Source organism: Macaca fascicularis, chromosome 7 (assembly GCF_037993035.2).
Source record: "Macaca fascicularis isolate 582-1 chromosome 7, T2T-MFA8v1.1".
NCBI lineage: Eukaryota > Metazoa > Chordata > Mammalia > Primates > Cercopithecidae > Macaca > Macaca fascicularis.
This window is the reverse complement of record NC_088381.1, coordinates 44,131,163-44,151,941: the sequence shown is the minus strand read 5'-3', so window position 1 is coordinate 44,151,941 and position 20,779 is coordinate 44,131,163. Positions and strand designations below refer to the sequence as shown.

The 20,779-nt window shown below is 42.1% G+C and overlaps 1 protein-coding gene across 1 annotated transcript in view; it reads right to left on the bottom strand.

The window, feature by feature from the left end:
* IQCH (IQ motif containing H) overlaps positions 1–20,779 on the bottom strand; it is a 256,827-nt gene that overhangs the window by 76,521 nt on the left and 159,527 nt on the right. Inside the window, exon 15 of the mRNA XM_065547585.2 lies at positions 4,085–4,205. Within this exon, the coding sequence (XP_065403657.1) occupies positions 4,085–4,205 (121 nt within the window). The remainder of the gene's footprint in view (positions 1–4,084; positions 4,206–20,779) is intronic.

Genomic DNA, 20,779 nt, shown 5'->3' with positions numbered 1-20,779 from the left:
TTAGCCCAATGCTTGGTATATTGTAGGGCTCAGTGAATGGTAGTTTTGATTCTGATTATAATTTGAAGACACCGTGAGGATCACTGGGTCTATGCCCACTCATAAACAGTGAACCCAAGGATTATGATCAAATCCCTCATGGGGAATTAACTGCCCATCGTCCGCAGTTGGCATCTTGATGACCAGTGTGCTCTTTTGCGTAAATTTCACTGCTTTTTGAAGGTTTGACGGGTTTGGGCTTTTTGCGGGCAGAGAGAGCATTGACCATCATGTCAGCCAAAGGACTTCTATATAAAGTCAGTTATAAAACGTTTTTAAAAATATAGAACCAAGAGATATTGCCGTGTTTGAAGAACGCATGTGCTCTCTCTGCTGATAATGAGAGCTTTATAATTTATTACATTTTACCTTTTTCTTTGAATGCCAAAAATCACAGAGGCAAGTCTGATGTTCAAGCACCGCAACAACATTTTTCTGGCTAATTTGTGGCCTATCTCAGTGGTGTCCACAAAAATTACATAGCCCCAATCTTCTGTTTTTAGGCCCAACTTACAAATGTTACTGTATATGTCCTCTTTGTAGAGAAAAAATTTAAGATATTACTTGTAAACAGTTAGATAATTTAAAAGTAAAAACAACAAAGTGTTCCATAGATAGGGTGCCGTCTAGAACCTGACAGCACTAAGAGAAACTTGGCCTGTATTTTACAGATTTGCTGGGGGCTGGGAGAAGTGTGACCTCTGCCTATAGGTGTAAGCGAACAGCATACAAATAAAAAAATGAGCAGTTTTCAAATGCAGTCATCTGTTACTTCATCCAAAAAGCACTTTCCTTAAGTGTCTATAAATCTGGTCAGAGGTAGTCCTAACAAACACCAAGTTTCAAAAGGAAAATCGAGTTTGGAGGGTACATATTCAAACCCTAATTTTTCTATTTGGTTTGAGACATTCTTTTCTTCAAACGAGGCCTAGTCGTGTGTGCTATACCTAAACATCAGTTGCTGGGGATTTAGCAAGGTAAATGCAGCAAAACAACAATGACAAAAATGTACAAAAGTAAAAAACCTAGTGAGTCTCTGTGCTTTGGTTAACTTCGTGGCTTTAGCTGTCACCTATGTTTTGAAAGATAGTACTTCCGTGGAAACACACTATCATTCATAAGTTACAAGATTACTTGGGTATTTTATTTCAAAGTAGCTTATTTGTACTATCTTCTCAGCATCATGACCATAACCTTTTCACTGTTATTTTCTTCCACTCAGAGCAATTAATTCCTCTTCTGAAAAAGGTATTGCCACAAAGTGAGACCGTGTCTCTACAAAATAAATTGTAAATTGTAAACAATAAATTAGCTGGGCATGGTGGTGTGCGCCTGTAGTCCCAGCTACTCAGAAGGCTGAGATGGGAGTATTGCCTGAGCCTGGGAGGTCGAGGCTTCACTGAGCTATAATTGTGCCACTGCACTCCAGTCTGGGTGACAGAGTGAGACCCTATCTCAAAAGATAAAAATGAAAATGAAAAAGTATTGCTTTTGACATAATCCTATGACAATTTAGAAATCAAATCCCTAGCACATTTTGTGGCCATAAGCACACTGGAGAAAACATAAATGGAATGAAACAGGCAATGGTGGAAGCTGGAGGGAGGGAGATGGTGACCTTAGAGTCGGGAAACCTGGGAGACACCCTGGCTCAGTTGGGGACCATTGATACAGGGCCTGCTGTATGCACTGGGTTGACAGAAAGGCAGAAGCTTTGAAAACACATAACTTTCAAGACCTAGGTTTTTAAATGTGCTAAAATTGAAGGATATAACTTTGTGTTCCATTTACCACTTATTTGTTGTGTGATTTTGCCCAAGTCCCCTCCTATCTCTGAGCTTCAGTCTCTTCATGAAGAAAATTAAGTTAATAAAGCTTGTACTGCTCTCCATAAATAAGCATGGCTGAGAAAGCAGGATAAAGATGAACAGGAGGTGGAGGTGAAGCCTTAGCTTGTGGTTATACAGCTCAGATGAGATAGTTGCTGGGAAAGCCTTTCTCATCTACAAAGCTCACGTGAAAAGAAATAGTTTAGAGGGAGGCTTTTGCAGGCAGATGCTTGAAGATCTGGAAATTTCCTAACACCCTGACCTGGACGGGCCTGGAGATCATCATGGTCTTCCCCCCATAACTTAAAAACAAAAACAAAACAAAACAAAAAAACCCACCTCATCAGGCTGAGTGCAGTGGTTCACGCCTGTAATCCCAGCACTTTGGGAGGCCGAGGCAGGTAGATCACCTGAGGTCAGGAGTTCGAGACCAGCCTGGCCAACATGGTGAAATCCTGTCTCTACTAAAAATACAAAAATTAGCCGGGCATGGTGGCGTGCACCTGTAATCTCAGTTACTCAGGAGGCTGAGGTAGGAGAATCGCTTGAACCCAGGAGGCGGAGGTTGCAGTGAGCCGAGATGGTGCCACTGCATCCCAGTCTGGGCAACAAGAGTGAAACTCCATCTCAAAAAAAAAAAAAAGAAAGAAAAAAGAAAAAACACCTTATTATTGATCGTGTGTGTGTGTGTTTGTGTGTGTGTGTGTGTGTGTGTGTGTGTGTGTGTGTGGTAGCCACTTGATTTTCTTCCATTTATGCATGGGGTTGACTTTCCTTACTTTGACTTGTCTATCAGTGGGTACATGTGGAAATTTATAGAATCACAACATTTTAGAGTTGAAAGGGCATTGGAAGTTGTCTAGCACAACTGTCCCCTGCAAAGAATCTCTTTTCTGCAATCTTGTTAGATGGCTGCCATTCAATCCCTTGCTTAAATAATTCATTAACAGGGTGCCTAATACACCCTGCCCAGCCAGTATATTCCAACAACCAACAGATCTGTCCTTTCATACACTCTCATACATTGAGCTATGATATGCCCTGATAAATGTAACCACTGGCTCTGCTCAAGACTCCTGGAGCAACACAGAGGTCGCTTTTCATGGGCTCTTCTATGTGTTAGCAGAGTGACTTGGGGTTAATCTTTCGTACTTCAGCTTCCCACCTCTATAAAATGAGGGTGATAATGGTGCCCACCTCATAGGATGGTTAGGAAGCTTCAATAAGTTAACGTAGATATACTTAGAAGAGTGCCTGGCCCATGATAAGCACTGTCTAAGCTCACTGTTGTATCATCACTGTGTTATTATCATCACTGGGCTATTGCTGCTGCTGTTATCATCTGACATGACATTATCTTATCATTATTGACTATTGCTGAGATTATTATTATCACTTGATAGCAGTGGGAAGATGCCTTCTGTGGCCTGTTATACTAACCCTCTCTTCTTGTGCATGTGGGTAAGCATATAATATGTCTTGCACTGTAACCTCCTAGAGAGTGAGGGCCGTCGCATGGGTGTGCCTCTGTGTAGCACCCTCACAGGGACCTCTGAGACGGCAGACAGGCATCATTCACTCCATTCATTCCCCCATTCATGGACCACCCAATGTTGTTAGGAAATGAGGATGAAGTAGGAGGAGGAGGATGAAAGGAATGGAGGCTCGCTTTGTTCCTGGACTCTAGCAAACCCTTGTTTGGAAATGTTATATTCACAACTGGAAGCGAGACCATTTCTGCTCTCCTAGAAAACAGGAGGAGAAACTAACACTTATTAAAGATGATTTTGTGTAAGGTTCTGTGGTAGAAACTTTCATATCTGTATTTCATTGAATCCACCCAATGACCCTGTAAGGTAAATAAGTGAGGAAACCAGGCCTTGGTGGGTTTAAGAACCTTGCTCAAAGTCATGGATGGGATCCAGACCCAGGTAATCTGATTCCAAAGCCCACCTCTCAGGAGAAGTTTGTGGTGTAAAAACAGGCCCAGAATCTTGAGCTCCCCATGCCATGCTTGGCATGCTAGGTTCCTATTTACTTAAGAGGCTGGGTGTAAGATAAATATTTAGGCAACATTTGAAAAAGAAAACCATAGGAGCACTTTTCTAAACCAACACAGGAGATGCAAAGTATTGAAATTGGCCCCAGTTGACCCAAAACTAGAATCCAAAGTTGTGTAGACTAATCCTCAATAGAAACTTTACAGTCTTATTTACCTTGACTGAGAAATGTTTGGAGGAATTTCCTCCACGTCGGGAACCGTTTCTCATTGACTGGCTGTGCGTGCTGTGCTAAAATGCCCGCCAGCTCCTCGGAGATCTTCACCAAAGCTGGCTCCTGCAGAAACAAATTAAATAGAACCACAAGCAATTTTACTACAGAAATGAAAACTGCTTGTGGAGTGATTAAAAACCAGGCCTCCAACAGGCAAAAAAAATGTGGTTACTGTTTACCCAGAGTCAGAAAGCCATTTTGAAAATGTTCTCTCTTTTTTCAGCCATTTCAGTTTTCATATTTCAAAAGTGATTTGGCCTCCCTAAAAACTCTTCATTGTTCCTGTTGTCTCTGAAAGGCACCCTTCTTTCTGGGCATCAGGAAACCAAGTTTCAGACCCACTGCAGGTGGCAGCCTGACCAGCAGAGTGTCCTTGGGCAATATCTTTTCTCGCTCTGGGCCTCAGTTTCCTTTTATATAAAATGTGGAGTTAATTGTTTTTGTTTTTGTTTTTCTCTTTCTTATTTTTTTTTTTTTGAGACAGTTTTGCTCTTGTTGCCTAGGCTGGAGTGCAATGGCACAATCTCGGCTCAGCGCAACCTCCGCCTCCCGGGTTCAAGCGATTCTCCCGCCTCAGCCTCCCCAGTAGCTGGAATTACAGGCATGCACCACCACGCCCAGCTAATTTTATATTTTTAGTAGAGACAGGGTTTCTCCATGTTGGTCAGGCTGGTCTCAAACTCCTGACCTCAGGTGATCCGCCTGCCTCAGCCTCCCAAAGTGCTGGGATTACAGGCGTGAGCCATCGCGCCCAGCCTAATTTTGTATTTTTAGTAGACGGGGTTTCACCATGTTGGTCATACTGATCTCGAACTCCTGACCTCAGGTGATCCACCCACCTCAGCCTCCCAAAGTGTTGGGATTATAGGCGTGAGCCACTGCACCCAGCCACCTCCATATATATTTTTAATTTTTCTTTTAAATTTTTTTGAGACAGGGCCTTGCTCTGTCACCCAGGCTAGAGTACAGTAGTGTGATCATAGCTCACTGCAGCCTCAGTCTCCTGGGCTCCAATGATCCTCCTGCCTTAGCCTCCCAATTGGCTGGGACTACGTGTACACACCACCATGCACGGCTAATTAAAAAATATATTTGTAGAGATGGGTCTGTGTTGTCCAGGCTGGTATCAAACTCCTGGTCTCAAGCAGTCCTCCTCCCTCAGCCTCCTAAAGTGCTGGATTACAGCTATGAGCTACAGTGCCCAGTCATCTTCCATCTCTTTAATCTGTGCCATTTTCCCCTTGTTGGTGGATGTCTGCATCCTACAACTTCATCATCAAAGCCTTAAACTATGGCTGAAGCTGTAAAGGTGGGATTTTAGGTAGGGATGGGTTGGAAGAGTTAGGTGGGAAGGAGTATTGGGGCCAGCCTCAGTTTGCCTGAAATCCCCCCTAGGTCACAGTCTCATCTGCCTGGATGTGAGGCTGGCCCCATACCATTTGTAAAACAACCCAAAGACTAAAGAGCCTCCTGTCAAAATGAAATCAGTATGGAATCCTCAATGAATAAGAAGTCTGGCTTTTGATATAAAAAGCCTTGGTTTGCCAGGACAATTTTTTTTAGATGTCCTAAGTTGCGATACTCTTCCTCTTAGACTGTCTAAACTTTTTCAAATAAAAGCCACCTCTTCAGATTTTATTTCTGCCAGAAGTGAGGCAGGGTACTGGACCAAAACTCACATGACAGACACTATTCATACTCAAAATAAGGAGCACTGACAAGAGAAACTCAGATTTACTTTAGGTTGCGGGGGAACTTCTGAATCTGAGTGACGGTGCAGTAATTTGGAGGGATCAGCTTTGGGTGTGGGATTGGAATCTTAGAAATCACACACACTGATTTCCAATTTCCCTACCATTAAAAAGTGATTGTCCTTTATGCACTGCCTGCCCCAACTCCTTGGAACAGCTGGCTGATTCTAGGTCCAGTGCCTACTGACAAACCACAGCAGAAGACTAAACATCTGACACTATGCTCTCAGCAGGTTCAAAAAATCTGAATAACTTCCTAAATATCCAGAAAATCTTGGTGGGAGAGTTTCATTAGTTAGCTTAGTAAGTGCTTGACATACAAAACAGAACCTCCCTGAAAGGCGGAGAGTGCCCTGGCTCACACTCAGCTCAGGACGACTCCCTGCAGAGTGGGAGGAGGTCTGTGAAGAAGGGCTGGGGAAGCGCTCATGCAGAGAGCTCTGCCTTGTGATGCAGAAGCAAGGAAACTGCTGTCAAAGCAATGGGCCTTTTCCCTCCTTCACATCCTATACACGGTGCACATTTTCTCTGATCTTTACTGTGAATTACCTGATCGCCCCAAAGCCCTGCATCTAAATTTTAAACAAGCATGCGAAATGCGCAGCTCCAGCAACCCGGACTCCTTTGTTCCTTCTCTGAACAGTCTCCAAAATCCATCTTTCTTTTTACACTTGTTTCAGTTAAAACCATTCCATTTTATCTCTGATTCATGAAGTGCCCCAAAGCTGGGACAATGAAACACAGCGTTAGAATCCCACTCTTCTCTGGAAAATGGAATGGCAAGGAAAGGAAGTCTCACAGCCCAGGCCCTCTGTCAGGAAAGTGGGAATTTCTTTGTTCTGCCTTGATTAAATGGCTTTTTCTGCCCTACTGCTGGGGAACGTGAAATCATCTACCAGTTACACACTATCTGGCCATTCATACCAAGGCAGTCCAAAGAGAAATCGTTCACTCATCTATACAGCAAAAATTACAGAATGTCAGGCCTTTTAAGCAACTGGACTAGACAAAAAGTGTTTATAAGTATATAATTTTTTTTTTTTTTTTGGTGTTGGGGAGAGAGGAAGAAAAGGCAGTGAAGGAGTAGGTAAAAGCCTTGCCACGTAAATCTTGAAAGATGTCCTTCAGCTTGAGGATCAAGTCCAAACTCCTCAACATGACAGATGAGGAAGGTCCTCTGTGATATGGCCTCTGACTCCTAATGCGGCCTCACTTTCCTGCCCAGCCCCCAGCCTCCCCTGAACCTGCCCTCCTCTGCCTCCCTTCTTCCTCTTCCTCCCCTTGCTAACTCCTCCTCATCCTTCCTGAGGTGGTTCCAGCCACATCTCCTCCAGGAAGCCTTCTCTCCCACCCTAGTTGGGAGAGAAAGCTTTCTCCCTGCTCTCCAGCTCTCTCTGGGCTGCTTAATGGCATGGGCACCGGCTTTGAGGTCAGTCTCCCAGTCCCTAGCACAGGGAACACTAAATGTCTGTGGAATGAGTCACAGTGCTAGTAAACATAGGATGTAGTCCTTAAAGCTGAAGTTACAGAATAAGATAAAACGTGAAACCTCTCAATGGGCTCCTCCTTGCTGCTCAGGAAGCAGCTGGAGGGAAGGCTGCTTAAGAACCACAGACTCTTCCTGGGCAGACTTTATGGGATTCCCTGCCTCTGAAGGGCATCGGGAAGATAAATGAGGTCGCATTTATGAAGTGTCACCTCAGATGCAACATACTATGTGAGGGCCAATAAGTAACTCATCAGCCTGCTGCTTGCGTGTGGCATCTGGACACTGTGCCAGGCTTCTGCCAACACCTCTGCTCACAAAGCCAGCCATTCTGCTTTGACGCTTGGAGTTTTCACTGTGCACAAAGCCACAGTAAGGGGCTAAATTTCCTAGAGGAAAGTCAGCTGCTGGAATCTGGAGGAGTAATCGTGTCCCACCATGAGAGGTCCACAGCTGAAGGCACTGGCGGGGTGACATTCAATAGGGATGCTGGGGCACACAGAGGCAGCGTGGGGCCATGATTCATTCTCTGAGAAAAAGGCATGGAGAGGAATCATGCGAGGTAAGAGGAGGGGGTATTAACTGTTTAATTTATTTCTTTATTTTGAAAGTGTCTGACGGGAAAAACAAGGATTATACTAAGAATGGCCTCAGCACCAACGGAAATTGTCTTCCCATCTCTACAAAACAAACCAAAAAAATACAGCAGGACCTGCAGCTCATATATTCAAGTAAGGTCAGAAAAATGACATTCTTGGTGAAAGCTTCATTTTATTTTATCCCCCCCCCCCGCAACAAAACAACCTTTTACAGTCTGGTTTCTGCTGGTACTCAGAAGCTGCTTGTGAACTGGTGGGTTAGGCGAGAGTTCAAATCCAGGAGCAAAGGACTCCATCGCAGCAGTGGTTTAACAAGCTAAGAACACCCTTTTCCCAAGAAGCAACAAGGTCCCAACGGCCACAAAGGGTCTATCAATGTCAGATGCAAGCTCTCAGTTTTTGGGGGGCTTTCTGCTCTCGAGTTTTTATCATTTTGCATAGTTCAAACATAATGCCACAACTTTAAGGGCAGATGCTGGTAAGGGAAGATCTGTAGCTCTTCAAGTTTATTCTGTTCAAAACAAACTTATGTATATACACACACACACACACACACACACACACACACACACACACACCCCTTCCATAACAGACAAACACTCCAATTCATGTGAATCATTAGAATAGTATTTGTAAAATACTTTCTCTTGTCACAGGTTCACATTCATGATCTCATTCGGTCCTTTCAGCAACACTCTGTGGTAGCCACTACCATGCTATTTCTCTTGCTTTAAAATGGGAAGCTGAGGGACTTTAAGAGGCTTTTGTAAGATCATCACTCAGTGAGTTGTAATGTTCAACAAATGATTAAAGACAGAAAATAAGAGTGTTAGGGGAACCATTTCTAGCTTGCCTTCCTCCTCCCTTTTCTACCTTCCCAAAGTGTATATATATTGAGTATCTGTTATAAGCCAGCAACAGGGGCACATCTTTATCTTAAAAACTTGTGAAATGAGGCCGGGCACGGTGGCTCATGCCTGTAATCCCAGCACTTTGGGAGGCTGAGGTGGGCGGATCACTTGAGGTCAGGAGTGCACGCCCAGTTTGACTAGCATGGTGAAACTCTGTCTCTACTAAAAATACAAAAATTAGCTGGGCATGGTGGTGGGCACCTGTAATCCCAGCTATTTGGGAGGCTGAGGCAGGAGAATTGCTTGAATCCAGGAGGCAGAGGTTGCAGTAAATTGAGATCGCGTCATTGCACTCCAGCCTGGGCAACAAGGGCAAAACTCTGCCTCTAAAACAAACAAACAAACAAAAAACCTTTTGAAATGAGTAGTTAGGAAGTTTTTTTGCTTTGCATTGAGTAATTGAGTAATACCAAGGTGATGGACGATGGATGACCACATCAGTGTTTCAGAGAGTCTATTATCCATTTTGAACAGATCATTTAGAGCTAACGACTTGGGAAGTGTGGAAAGAAAAATATATACCTTGTAGGTAATAAACAAGTGCTAGAAAAAAAATACACTTTTGAAAAAAGTCAGAATTCCAGATTTTCATTCCATCATGATTGCACTGGCTCTGGGAATGCAATTAGCTGCTAGTTTTGTGGGGCTGATAGCTCTAGGGTAATTCCCATCAGAAGAAACTTCAGCCCCATCTTTGCCACTGTACAGGCTTGCCTCCACTTTTTCCAGTGCCCACATTTACCTCTCAGAGTGCATCAACAATTGTCAGGACCTTGGAAGGTTCCAAGACATCTGCAGAAGGCATGGGGCTCCACCAGCCTGGCCGATGCACCCCAGAGATCCTTGTCTACCAAGTATGTACCTTGCCTCTTGCTCTCTCTTTTTCTATCAAGAAAGTGTAAATTTGAAGGAAGAGATGTCTGAATGAATGAGATTCAGGATATCTTAGGGGAAGCAGGTAAACTATCCACTGCACTCAATGACTAAAGCTTAATACTGCACTCAATGACTAAAGCTACTTCAAACTCTAGCGTTAGCTTCCCCAACCAAGTAAATTCCAAGAGTGCCTCTGTGTGTGTGTGTGTATTACACACACATACACACATACAGACACACATTGGTGTAAATGGGTCATGTGCCAATCTGCAGTGGTGAATAAATAACTTTTTGGTTAATCACCTCAAATCTCCCATATCAGACACTGATGGCGTTCAAAAGAAAATCAAGGGACCTGCCTACATGGTTCTGCTTTCTAGATGCTTCTGACATCCCTAGATGGAGGATTAGAGAGTGAAAAGGGCAAGACAATGACCTGAAAAAGTAAGCAAGACTGTCAGTGTTGAAAGGAGCCATGTGGACTATCTAGGACAAATGCCTCATGTCACAGAAGAGGGAACGAGGGCTTCTCCAGTCACACTAGGAGGCCGCAGGTGCTCTCTGGCTGCCTCTGACTCCTGGGTGAGTGCTCCCCACTGGCCCTGCTGCCTCTTCAGAGTGTCAAGTGTGAAGCACCATGAAAGGTGCTCAGGATTTGAATCAGCTAGTGGTACACAGATTGAGAAGGGAGGGGTTCCACATTTGAGGGTGAATTTAGAAGGGCTGCCTCCCTGTGCACAGGATACATTTTAGTCACTTTTTAGGCTTTATTAAAAGCCTAAAAGCTTTTAATGATTAAAAGCTCACCATGTGGTAGGCATGTGCAGGGTGGTTTACATTTATTATCTCAGCCACTCTCTGAGGTAGATATTGTCATCCCCTCTTCATGTCACACTGCCATAAAGTGGCAAAACTGGGATTCAAACCCAATTGCTACCAGTGTGCCATGGTGCAGTGGAATCTGTGCTGGTAACTGCCATCAAGGCACAAGTACTCAGTCTGGGCTGGATTCCATCATCCACAGGTGATGCTAAGTCAGTGCTGTCAAATGTATGAAAATATGGTAGCATGGGCCTTTGTCACTGGCTGCCCAGCATCTATGTCCCCTCTTTCAGGGTAATATTACAAACTTCTTTCAGGACCAATCCTTTCCCCATGCCTAACTATGTGAGTTGATTGAGAGTGCTGCCCTCCAACTCAGCCGCAAGGATTGGGCCTGATGAGCAAAGCCACGTCCTGGCTACAGTGATTGGTTCAGGATGCGCACATGACCCAATTAGACCAATCAAATATTAGGAAGCACTTCCTGGGGCCTTCTGAGAAAGCAGCTTTATGCTCTTCTGAGAATGCTAGGAGATGTTCTCTCTTCCTATCGCCTTGAGCAGGGACAAACTGCAGGAGCTACTGGCAGCCATCTTGTAACCCTAAGGATGGCCAGTCTTAGAATGGTGCGCAGTGTAGAGGAAAGTGGAAAGTAACTGGGTCCTTGGTGACATCATTGAGCCTTGTCTGAAGCCAGACCAATGTTTGGATTTTTAGTTACCTGAGATAATAAATTCTCTTTACTTTTAAGGCCATTTTGGGTTGGGTTTTCTGTTACTTGAAACTTAAAACATTTTAAACTGATGCAAATGGGTGAACCAAACTGTGTATCCACAATCCATGATGGGTGTTTTCAGCCAGCAAATGCTCTGACCACTGTGTGCATTGGTAACTCTCATTCTGCAATCAGCAGTGGAGTTTCCACTCCTTCCTTTCCATCCAGATTATTAGAAATAGTCCCTCTTTAGAGTGCAAAAATATGCTGAGAGGATGAAGAAAAAATGAAAATGTCTTTGGCAAGTCATAAACTACTTCCCACACCTACTTAAAGTTTAAGGACTGCTTTAATACTCCATGTTTAATTGTTAATTGAGAATTGAAAAATCAAAAATGCCAACTTTGCCTTCGATGAGATGGAAAATTATGCTGCTGTAGAAGGTAACATAATGTAAAACAGCCAACATTACCAAGGCACACAAATGTTTTTGGTATGTAAAATTGCTTTGTAAAATATTTGCTCCATCTGCTGAAAGCGGCAAAGACAATTTTCCCTTGATAGCTAATGGCCCATTTCGGCTGTGTGGCAAGTGATTCGCTGCGGTGGCGGCTCTCATTAAACAGAATGGTGAAAATGCGGTATATAATTCCATACTTATGTAGCATTATCCACTCGCTGCTTCTCGAGGAGTCTGTCCCTCATTATCTAGGCCTCCACCTTGCACCAACATGCAGGCCTAGCAGTTGATTTGACTCGAGAAGCGTTTTGTCCAACTGAGGCACATATGTTGTGCCTCCATTCCAAAGCTCAGCGCAACTGCTTTGCCCCCGACCACACACACTGGAGAGGTTCATTCCCTTTCAACTTTCCAGCACTTAAACTGCTGTTTCTTTTTTCCCCTCACCACAGGGGGCTGTGGTTTTCTTTCTAGGCTCACCCCGTGCGCGCTGCATGCTGGGGGTTTCAATAGATAAAGATTAAATGCTTCTTGAAATTCGTAATTGAACTTTGCACATACACAAAGGCAGGAACATTTTTCCCCGGGACAAAATTGCCATCATCAAAACCCCGACAAGCCCCATCCTTGGTTCATGGTGTACGTGAGGGCCTGCGATCCTTTTCTTTCAGGGAGTTGTTTACACTACTCCCGGAATTACTTCGACATCTGCTAAAGGAACAATTAAAGATAAATAATCCAGGGTGGTTTACAAAAAGAAGAATATGTTCATGGTTGGGAAATGATATTAAAAAGTAGTTACAGCAGCAAGTGACTGGTGTTTTAAAAATATTTTTAACATTGGAAAATGGTTTTAAGGAAATTATATTAAAATAGAAGAGTGACATCAAGTAAATACACATGCCTGTTCTAAAGATCATGCAATATTTTAAAGCAGAAACCATGTGGTTTTAAAATCAGCCATAAGTGGAAGTAGCCATAATTATCATTACTGGTAATGGGGTCTTTCTTTCCAGTTAGAGAAATATCGCTGGTTGAGAAAATTGCATATGCTGATGAAAGCTCTTTAATTGAAAATTAAAAACAAAAGGAAACACATGTGCCCTTTGGACTTGATTTTTCATTCAAGTAGTGGGGGAGAGGAGTGAGTCTGTGGAATGAAATGAGACACTATCGGGAGAATTTATATTTTAATTTTATGCAAAAGGAATGGGCAAGCAGCGACCTTTCTTTATCAGAGAGAAGAGCTGTGCCTTCTTTGATATTTCCACACATACAGATGCATACACTTGAGGCAGATGTAGTAGCATTATAGATTGATTGTTTTCTTTCCACAGACCATGCTCGTTAAAATACCAGGATGGTAAATCAGTGAATTCCAAAGTCAGAATTTTTGTTGGATCTGGCACAGTGACAGGAAAGTCTGAGCCTTCTCAAGGGCATCCCTGTCTCACCGAGGGGCACCAAGGACAGACGACCAGAAGCAAATGGCGCAGTCACCGTCAGAGGAGAGTAAAACTCATTCTGAAACCGTTCCAAATGCCCGTGCCTGTTCTGTGGGTTTCAGCAAAGCAGACCTTTCCAAAAGACCTCCAACGGGGACTTCCTGGATGTGAGAACACTAACCAATTCTCGTTCCTCTCATCTTTTGCTTTATTCCTTCCTTCCACGCTGTTATTGCGAAAAACTGGCAGTTAAATTCAATTGATTCAAAGTATTCGGGATCCATATGGCCGCCAACCCTGGAGCTGAAGCGGCGATAGCGCCTCACTGCTGTTTTCAAGCATTTGCCTCTCCTCCAGTCCCCAGATGGTGGGAGTAACATTTAAACCTCCTTTTCTCTGCCTTGTACAATAGACCTTGGCACCATTTCAACTGTTTACTCCGGTAATTAACAGCTCTGATACCACAACAATTACAACTCCTACACTCGCACCACAATAATGCTATGAATTAGTGAGAGCTAATGGCTGGAAGGTAGAGTGTTTCCAGACTGTGAGATCTGTGCATTTTTAGAATAAAATAAAAGGTACAAACAGCACGCTTGCAGTAGACAATGATTACCTAGTAATTAGTTTACACAAAGCTTCCTATTTAATGGCAAAACGCTGTAATTAACGTGTGACAGAAAATCAAAGGGTACTTTGTAAGCATATGAAAAATTAACACTGCAGGCCCATAGCTTTATGTACTGATTAGAAGCATATTAAATCAATAGGACACACAAACCAACAGCTTGTGTAGCTGATTATTATAGGTCCTCAGAAGGGGTACCCTGGCTTTCATTTCACTTGGGGAGGCAATTTTCCTTCTCCTGTCATCTTCCTCAGGCACAGAGAGACACCTCAAACTCAACCCTGGCAGCTTCATGAAAATACCCACTGAACTGGAAGAAAACATTCTAAGTCATTCTCGGCGATAAAGACAAATATGTAAATGATTAAGACTTTCCAATGATTGTGGTGACGTGCTGCTACACTAATTAGAAAATACACCAACTGGAACCAGAAAAGAAAGCCACTGGGTTGCAATCTTTTGGTCAGAATAGTCCCTACTTCGTCAAGCCTCTTTATTCAACTCATAGAAAGTTCAAATAAATTGAACGGTTTTATATTTCTAAATGAGAAGAAAGCAGGCTGCTATGAAGACTTATTCTTTCCAAGGCACTGTCTGGGTAAAGCATAGGCTGGGAACAACTGGATCAACCAACATTCTGTATCTTCAACAGCCACAACCACATATAATGATGGCTAATGGACATAGACAGCAATACCTTGGAAGCCCACCAGAGCCTAAAGAACCTTCTAAATCACCAAAGAAAGATTAAGTTGTATGTACTTGTTCAATGTTGCCTGTATTTTGTTGTAATACAATTTTATGGTAATAATAATAATAATAATAGGTAGCATTTCTTAAAGTCTTATTATGTGCTAAGCACGCTGCTCGCCAATTCACAGAATTTTCTCATTTACTTGTCACCACTTCCCCATGAGACAGGTACTAATCTCTCTTTACAGATAGAGAAAGGGAGACTTGGAGAGCTGAAGTAATTTGCCTATGGTTATCCCCCAGGAAGCATGGGAGTCTAACCTAGGTGTCCCTGGCTATGGTACCCCAGGAAGTCAGACTACCTCTTAGCTACCCTGAATGACTAGCCTGTTCCATCACTCATTCCGCTTAAAAGGCAGTTTACTATGTCAACCTGGAATAGGAGACTAAAAAAATTAAAACAAAAACAAAATATTTGGTTGCTTATTGTTTTAAAAACAGGGTGTTTCTGCTTGTAGAGATAGGAGTCTTGTTCTGTCACCCAGGCTGGAGAGTGGTGGTGCAGTCATGGCTCATTGCAGCCTCAAACTCCTGGGCTCGAGTGATCCTCTTTCTTCAGGCTCCTAAGTAGCTGGAACTACAGACACACAGCTAATTTTTAAATTTTTTGTAGAGATAGGGTCTTACTATATTGCCCAGGCTGGTCTTGAACTCTTGGCCTCAAGCCAACTCCTACCTCGACCTTCCAAAGTGTTGGGATTACAAAATATTACAGGAGTGACCAACTGCACTGAGCTAAAAACCAGGGTTTTAAATGCTTACAGTTTTTTTAATGCTACATCTGATTGTGAAGGTAGGCTACTCCAAGCTTTTTGGGAATTTACTCCAAGCTTTTTGGGAATGATACTATCGTGATCATTTTAGTGAGCCTGTAAATTGAGAAAGGCATTGAAATTGATTGAGAAAGGCACTGAAAATCTGTCATTCCCGTGAACAATCAAAGGGTGATGTCTAAAATTCTCTCTCATCACCCATGCACATAACCAGGTATGTGAGGCAGTTGGGTTGCAAGAGCTGAATCTAGAAACTCCCAGGCAGGGCTCCTCCTCTCCAGCTCTGAGGTGTGTGTACTGATGGCCCCCTACACCTCCCAGTTTGCCAGCTCTTCTGTCATCTAGGAAAGGGAAGAAATTTGAGAGCAGTGGCCTCTGTGTTCCAGGAATATTTGTGTTTCCCACAAATCTCTGGAAAGCAGAAAACTTGCCACAAGGGCAGCACACGGTATGAGTCATAAAGGCAAGGACCTGCGGGAGAACACTTCTCCAGGACTTTCAAATAAGAAGGTCTTTCCTAAATGTACTTGGCTCAGTGTGGCAGACGCACTGGGCTAGCAGCAGTCAGATGTGGTTAAAAGCAAGGCACAATCATTTATTAGCTATAAATTTGGGCAAGTCACTTCTTAAGAATAAGTTTCTTCATCTGTAAACAGAATAGTAATACCTTCCTTATACCTTAAATTGGTATGGAAGTAAATGAGTAAAAACCTCAGGTTTTTTCTGAGTTTAAATGAGACAATTCAGGTAATATGCTTAGCACAATACCTGGTACCCAGTAGGTACTCTGCAGTATTTATGATGATGATGATGATGATGATGATGACGACGACGACAAAGAAATACAAGGAAATGTCAACACCTTAACAGTGTATTCATAGATCTACAAAATGTTTAATTTCAGTGTTCTGGCAACAACTAAATACATAAAGATAATCTAAGAAGTCAAGATTTTAGCACATAAAAATAAATATAAAAACAAGTGAACAATAATCATTTATATGTAGTTTCATGACTAGAAAAAAGAATAACCTAGATTTTTTTTCTTAACCTAGAAAATCTAGATTAAAAAAATATAAAAATCTTGTGCTTTTGATATAAAACACAAATAATAAGGACATGAGAAAAGAATATCCCTTGCTAGTAATCAAATCATAGCAATGAGAAGTTGGATTTTTAGATCTAAAATAAAAGTGCAAATAGTTCATAATATCCCTGATGGTAAGGTTGTGATAAAACTAGTATGATTATTCTCTGCTAGGTGCCTTGGAAATTGGTACTATCTTCTTAGGAATATGGCAATATGTAACAAAAGCCATAAAATATTCTACTCCTGGGTCCTTCTCCTAGGGAAGTAACTCAACAGAAGCAAAAAGAGGTGTATACAAAAACCAAATATAAAAACAAACAAATCTTTCCTCCCTCCTTCCTCCCCCCGCCAAAAAGTGAAAGCTGGAAACAGCCTAAATTTCCAACTTAGTTGAATTGTTTAATATATTAGAGTTCATCAATATGAGAGAATATTATGCACCTACTAATTGTGAAGACTATGTATAAACATGGAGAATATTTAAGATCTGATGTTTAACTAGCATATACACTATTATTGTAGCCATGAGAAAGAAATACTGCATATTTAGAAATCAATACACAAAAATGAAAACAACTATGTTTGGGGAAATGATTATGTACTTATTTGGTTAAATAGTTTTTAAATCTTGTTATATTTAAACTTTTCTAAAAATGATGTGATTACAAGCAGTGGCTCTTTGGGATCACCTAATAAATACCTACTAAATTCCACACGGGACAACGAGCTCTGCCATCCTGCAATGGCTCCTATGACCTAGTTCCAGGGCCATTCTGAATGGACAGAGGTCTTCACAATGGAGGTGGAGATGCAGGGAGTTCTATGCCATGAAATGGTTAATGATTCTCTTTTGTAATAGTGTTTTTGTTTGCTGCCTTAGTTCTAAAAGGAGGCAAAACAACTGTAGTTTATTCTACCTTTTCTAGGCATAGTTCTTCTCTTACCTTTGTGATCCCTAAATTAATATAAAATGTCTAATTAGGGCCGGGCGCGGTGGCTCACGCCTGTAATCCCAGCACTTTGGGAGGCCAAGGCGGGCGGATCACGAGGTCAGGAGATCGAGACCATCCTGGCTAACACGGTGAAACCCCGTCTCTACTAAAAATACAAAAAAATTAGCCAGGCGTGGTGGCGGGCGCCCATAGTCCCAGCTACTCGGGAGGCTGAGGCGGGAGAATGGCGTGAACCCAGGAGGCAGAACTTGCAGTGAGCCGAGATCGTGCCACTGCACTCCAGCCTGGGCGACAGAGTGAGACTCCACCTCAAAAAAAAAAAAAAAAAAATGTCTAATTAGTTTTTTTCCTCCATTGGTGATCCCCAAATTAGTATCAAATGTCAAACAAAGTAAACCAAAGTACAAATAAAGGTAAAACTGCTCTTGCAAAGGGCTAAAATAGCAATGTTTACTAGAAGCATTCAAGAGCCAGTTCAATTTCCTTTTTCTCATTAAGTGGTAAAACAGTAATGCCAAGACCACATCCCAGAATCTCCAGGGTAACAGAGGCCCAACGAAGGGCTGCACAGAGAAACTTGAAAGTGAACTGGCTTAGTTCTCTACACACAGAAATTGTTCTACAAAGATCTCTTGCAAAGCAGTGTCACCAGTAGCATCACTGCCACTAAGCCAATGACCCAGGAATTGAGGAAAGGAAAACACCCATAAAGAAAAAAACAAAAAAAAGCCCCAAGGACTGGTACACACAGTAAATGTCTGCCTGGGTCTCCCTAGACTGTCTTAGGTGAGTTTACCCAGGAATGTTTCTCTCCTACATGTTTGCCTTCCTTTGTTTAAGCCTTTATTCCTCCTAAATGAAAATAAATACCCCCGACTGGGGAACGGGGAGTTTGGAGTGTGTGCAAGAGTGTGGATTCATTAAAACTTAACGAGCAGAGTACTTAAGTGAATGAGTTTACTGGAACTTGTTGGGGGAAGTAGGTTTTGTTAGCTGGTAGGATGAAGAGAATAGGCTTGGTACCAAGTCACCGAGAAAAAATGATAGAGTTGTGTTCTGTTTCCATTTTGGCCATCATGTAACATTCTGCTTTTCCTAAAAATCACCTACATGTCTCTACTGATTTTTTTTTTAATGGTGACTACAACTTTTCAGCATCTGCTGACTTCAGGACTATTTTAATTCTCAACTATAACCAGCCAGATAACTCTGGTTCCAAATTACATAGTGAAAAAAGAGATGACTCTTTTTTTTGAGATAGTGTCTCACTCTGTCGCCTAGGCTGGAGTGCAGTGGTGTGATCTCGGCTCACTGCAACCTCCGTCTCCCGGATTCAAGCAATTCTTCTGCCTCAGCCTCCTGAGTAGCTGGGACTACAGGTGTGCACCACCACCACCAACTAATTTTTTTGTATCTTTAGTAGAGACGTTTCACTATGTTGGCCAGGCTGGCCTCGAACTCCTGACCTCAGGTGATCCATCCATCTTGGCCTCCCAGAGTGCTAAGATTACAGGCATGAGCCACCACGCCTAGCCAGATGATCTTTTCTTTTTTTTTTGAGACAGAATCTCGCTCTGTCGCCTAGGCTGGAGTGCAGTGGCGCCATCTTGGCTCACTGCAAGCTGCGCCTCCCAGGTTCATGCCATTCTCCTGCCTCAGCCTCCCAAGTAGCTGGGACTACAGGCACCTGCCACCACGCCTGGCTAATTTTTTTTTATTTTTCCAGTAGAGATGGAGTTTCACCATGTTAGCCAGGATTTCTGACCTCAGGATCCACCTGTCTCTGGCTCCCAAAGTGCTGGGATTACAGGCGTGAGCCACCGCGCCTGGCCCGGCTGATCTTTATACTAGACACTTGAGTCTACACTGAATCCTGTCTACATCTAAAACCAATATCTGCATAAGATGAAAGAGAATCTCAAGAGTTCAAACTTCCATAAACAGCACTGTTTTTAATCTGTTGCCTACAACATACCAATGAGAAAAATCATGGTATCGTATCATAAACTGCTATGCAAATGATGCTATTTGTAAGTATTAACATAATTTAGTGCTTACAGTCATATTCTCATTTCTAATAATTCTCCCAGAATGGAGTCTTTCTCTGGACTCTTAGCCTGCAGGATAGTCTTTCATCAAGAAGCTGAAATTTTTAATAACCTGCCAGCATATGTTTTGTATGTGCCAGGCTAGGCTTGATGACACAACATCTTCATTATCAAAAGAAACAGGTCTACAAACTGTAATAGGACATTAAAACATGCCTGTGCTCGTAAAGTAATGCTTTGATGTCTAAATGTGCACCATTACGATGGTCTTCTGGAACAAAGGAGAATTCTAATCCTAAATTCTCAATAGCTACACTCAATGGAGGCTGCAGCTCACCTCCACTCCGAATATGATTTCACTTTGAAGGCAAAAGAATGTCAATAGGCTCCTCCAAAAAAAAAAAAAAAAAAAAGAGGCACCTTTTCAGAACTACTTTATTTTTATTTTTGGCTTCAGATCATGGCTAAGCACTGGCTTCAGACTGTAAAGAGATTTCCAAATAATTATATTTTTCTTGTTAAGTTTTAAAAAATGATTTAGATAGATTATTAATTATTCAAGAGCTTTCCATTTAATAACATTAACAACAGTGCCAAATGTATTTGGTGCCAATTAAAAATGCTACGGTTTAAAATAACTGAAATTTAAATAATGCACAGTGAGGCTTCTAAATGCAGCCAAATGTCAGTATTTAAAATATTTTTTAAAGTCAAACATTTCAAATTTATCATAGTCTAATGTCAACAGAATTCTTTAAAAATTATTGGTTTGAAATACTGAAGCCAACACATACTTTGCACATTAACACTTCAATGTTTTAAATAAAAAAGCCATATTTTTATGGTTTCATCTTAACAATGTTGCTTTAAAAAAAAAACTATACAATATGAAATAAAATCTAGTTCAAAGAGAATATAAGGGAAATCTCTATGGGCCTCAAAATTAAATACATTTTCTTTGTTTTATATTTATCTAGAAGAGTAATTCATTTTAGTATCCTTTAAATAATATGTAAAAAGCTGGCCATGACAGGTACTGCATTTAGTCCATTTACTGATGGAAGGGAGGAACGAAGCCCAGAATAGATCATGGGGAAACCAGTCACATTTGTCAAAGGGAACTCTCTCTCCTGACTGTTCTCTAGATTTATTCATCACTCCACTTTCCAAGAATAATGTGGTTCCCTCCAGTGTGCCCCTCCCTCTCTATCACTTGTGTCTTGATTCATGTATTTCCGTAGTGGGATGCGCAAAGCAGACGCAAATCACTTTGCACAGCCCACTGCTATGTATGCTGGTAGGGAAGGAACCAGTTAAGGGAATT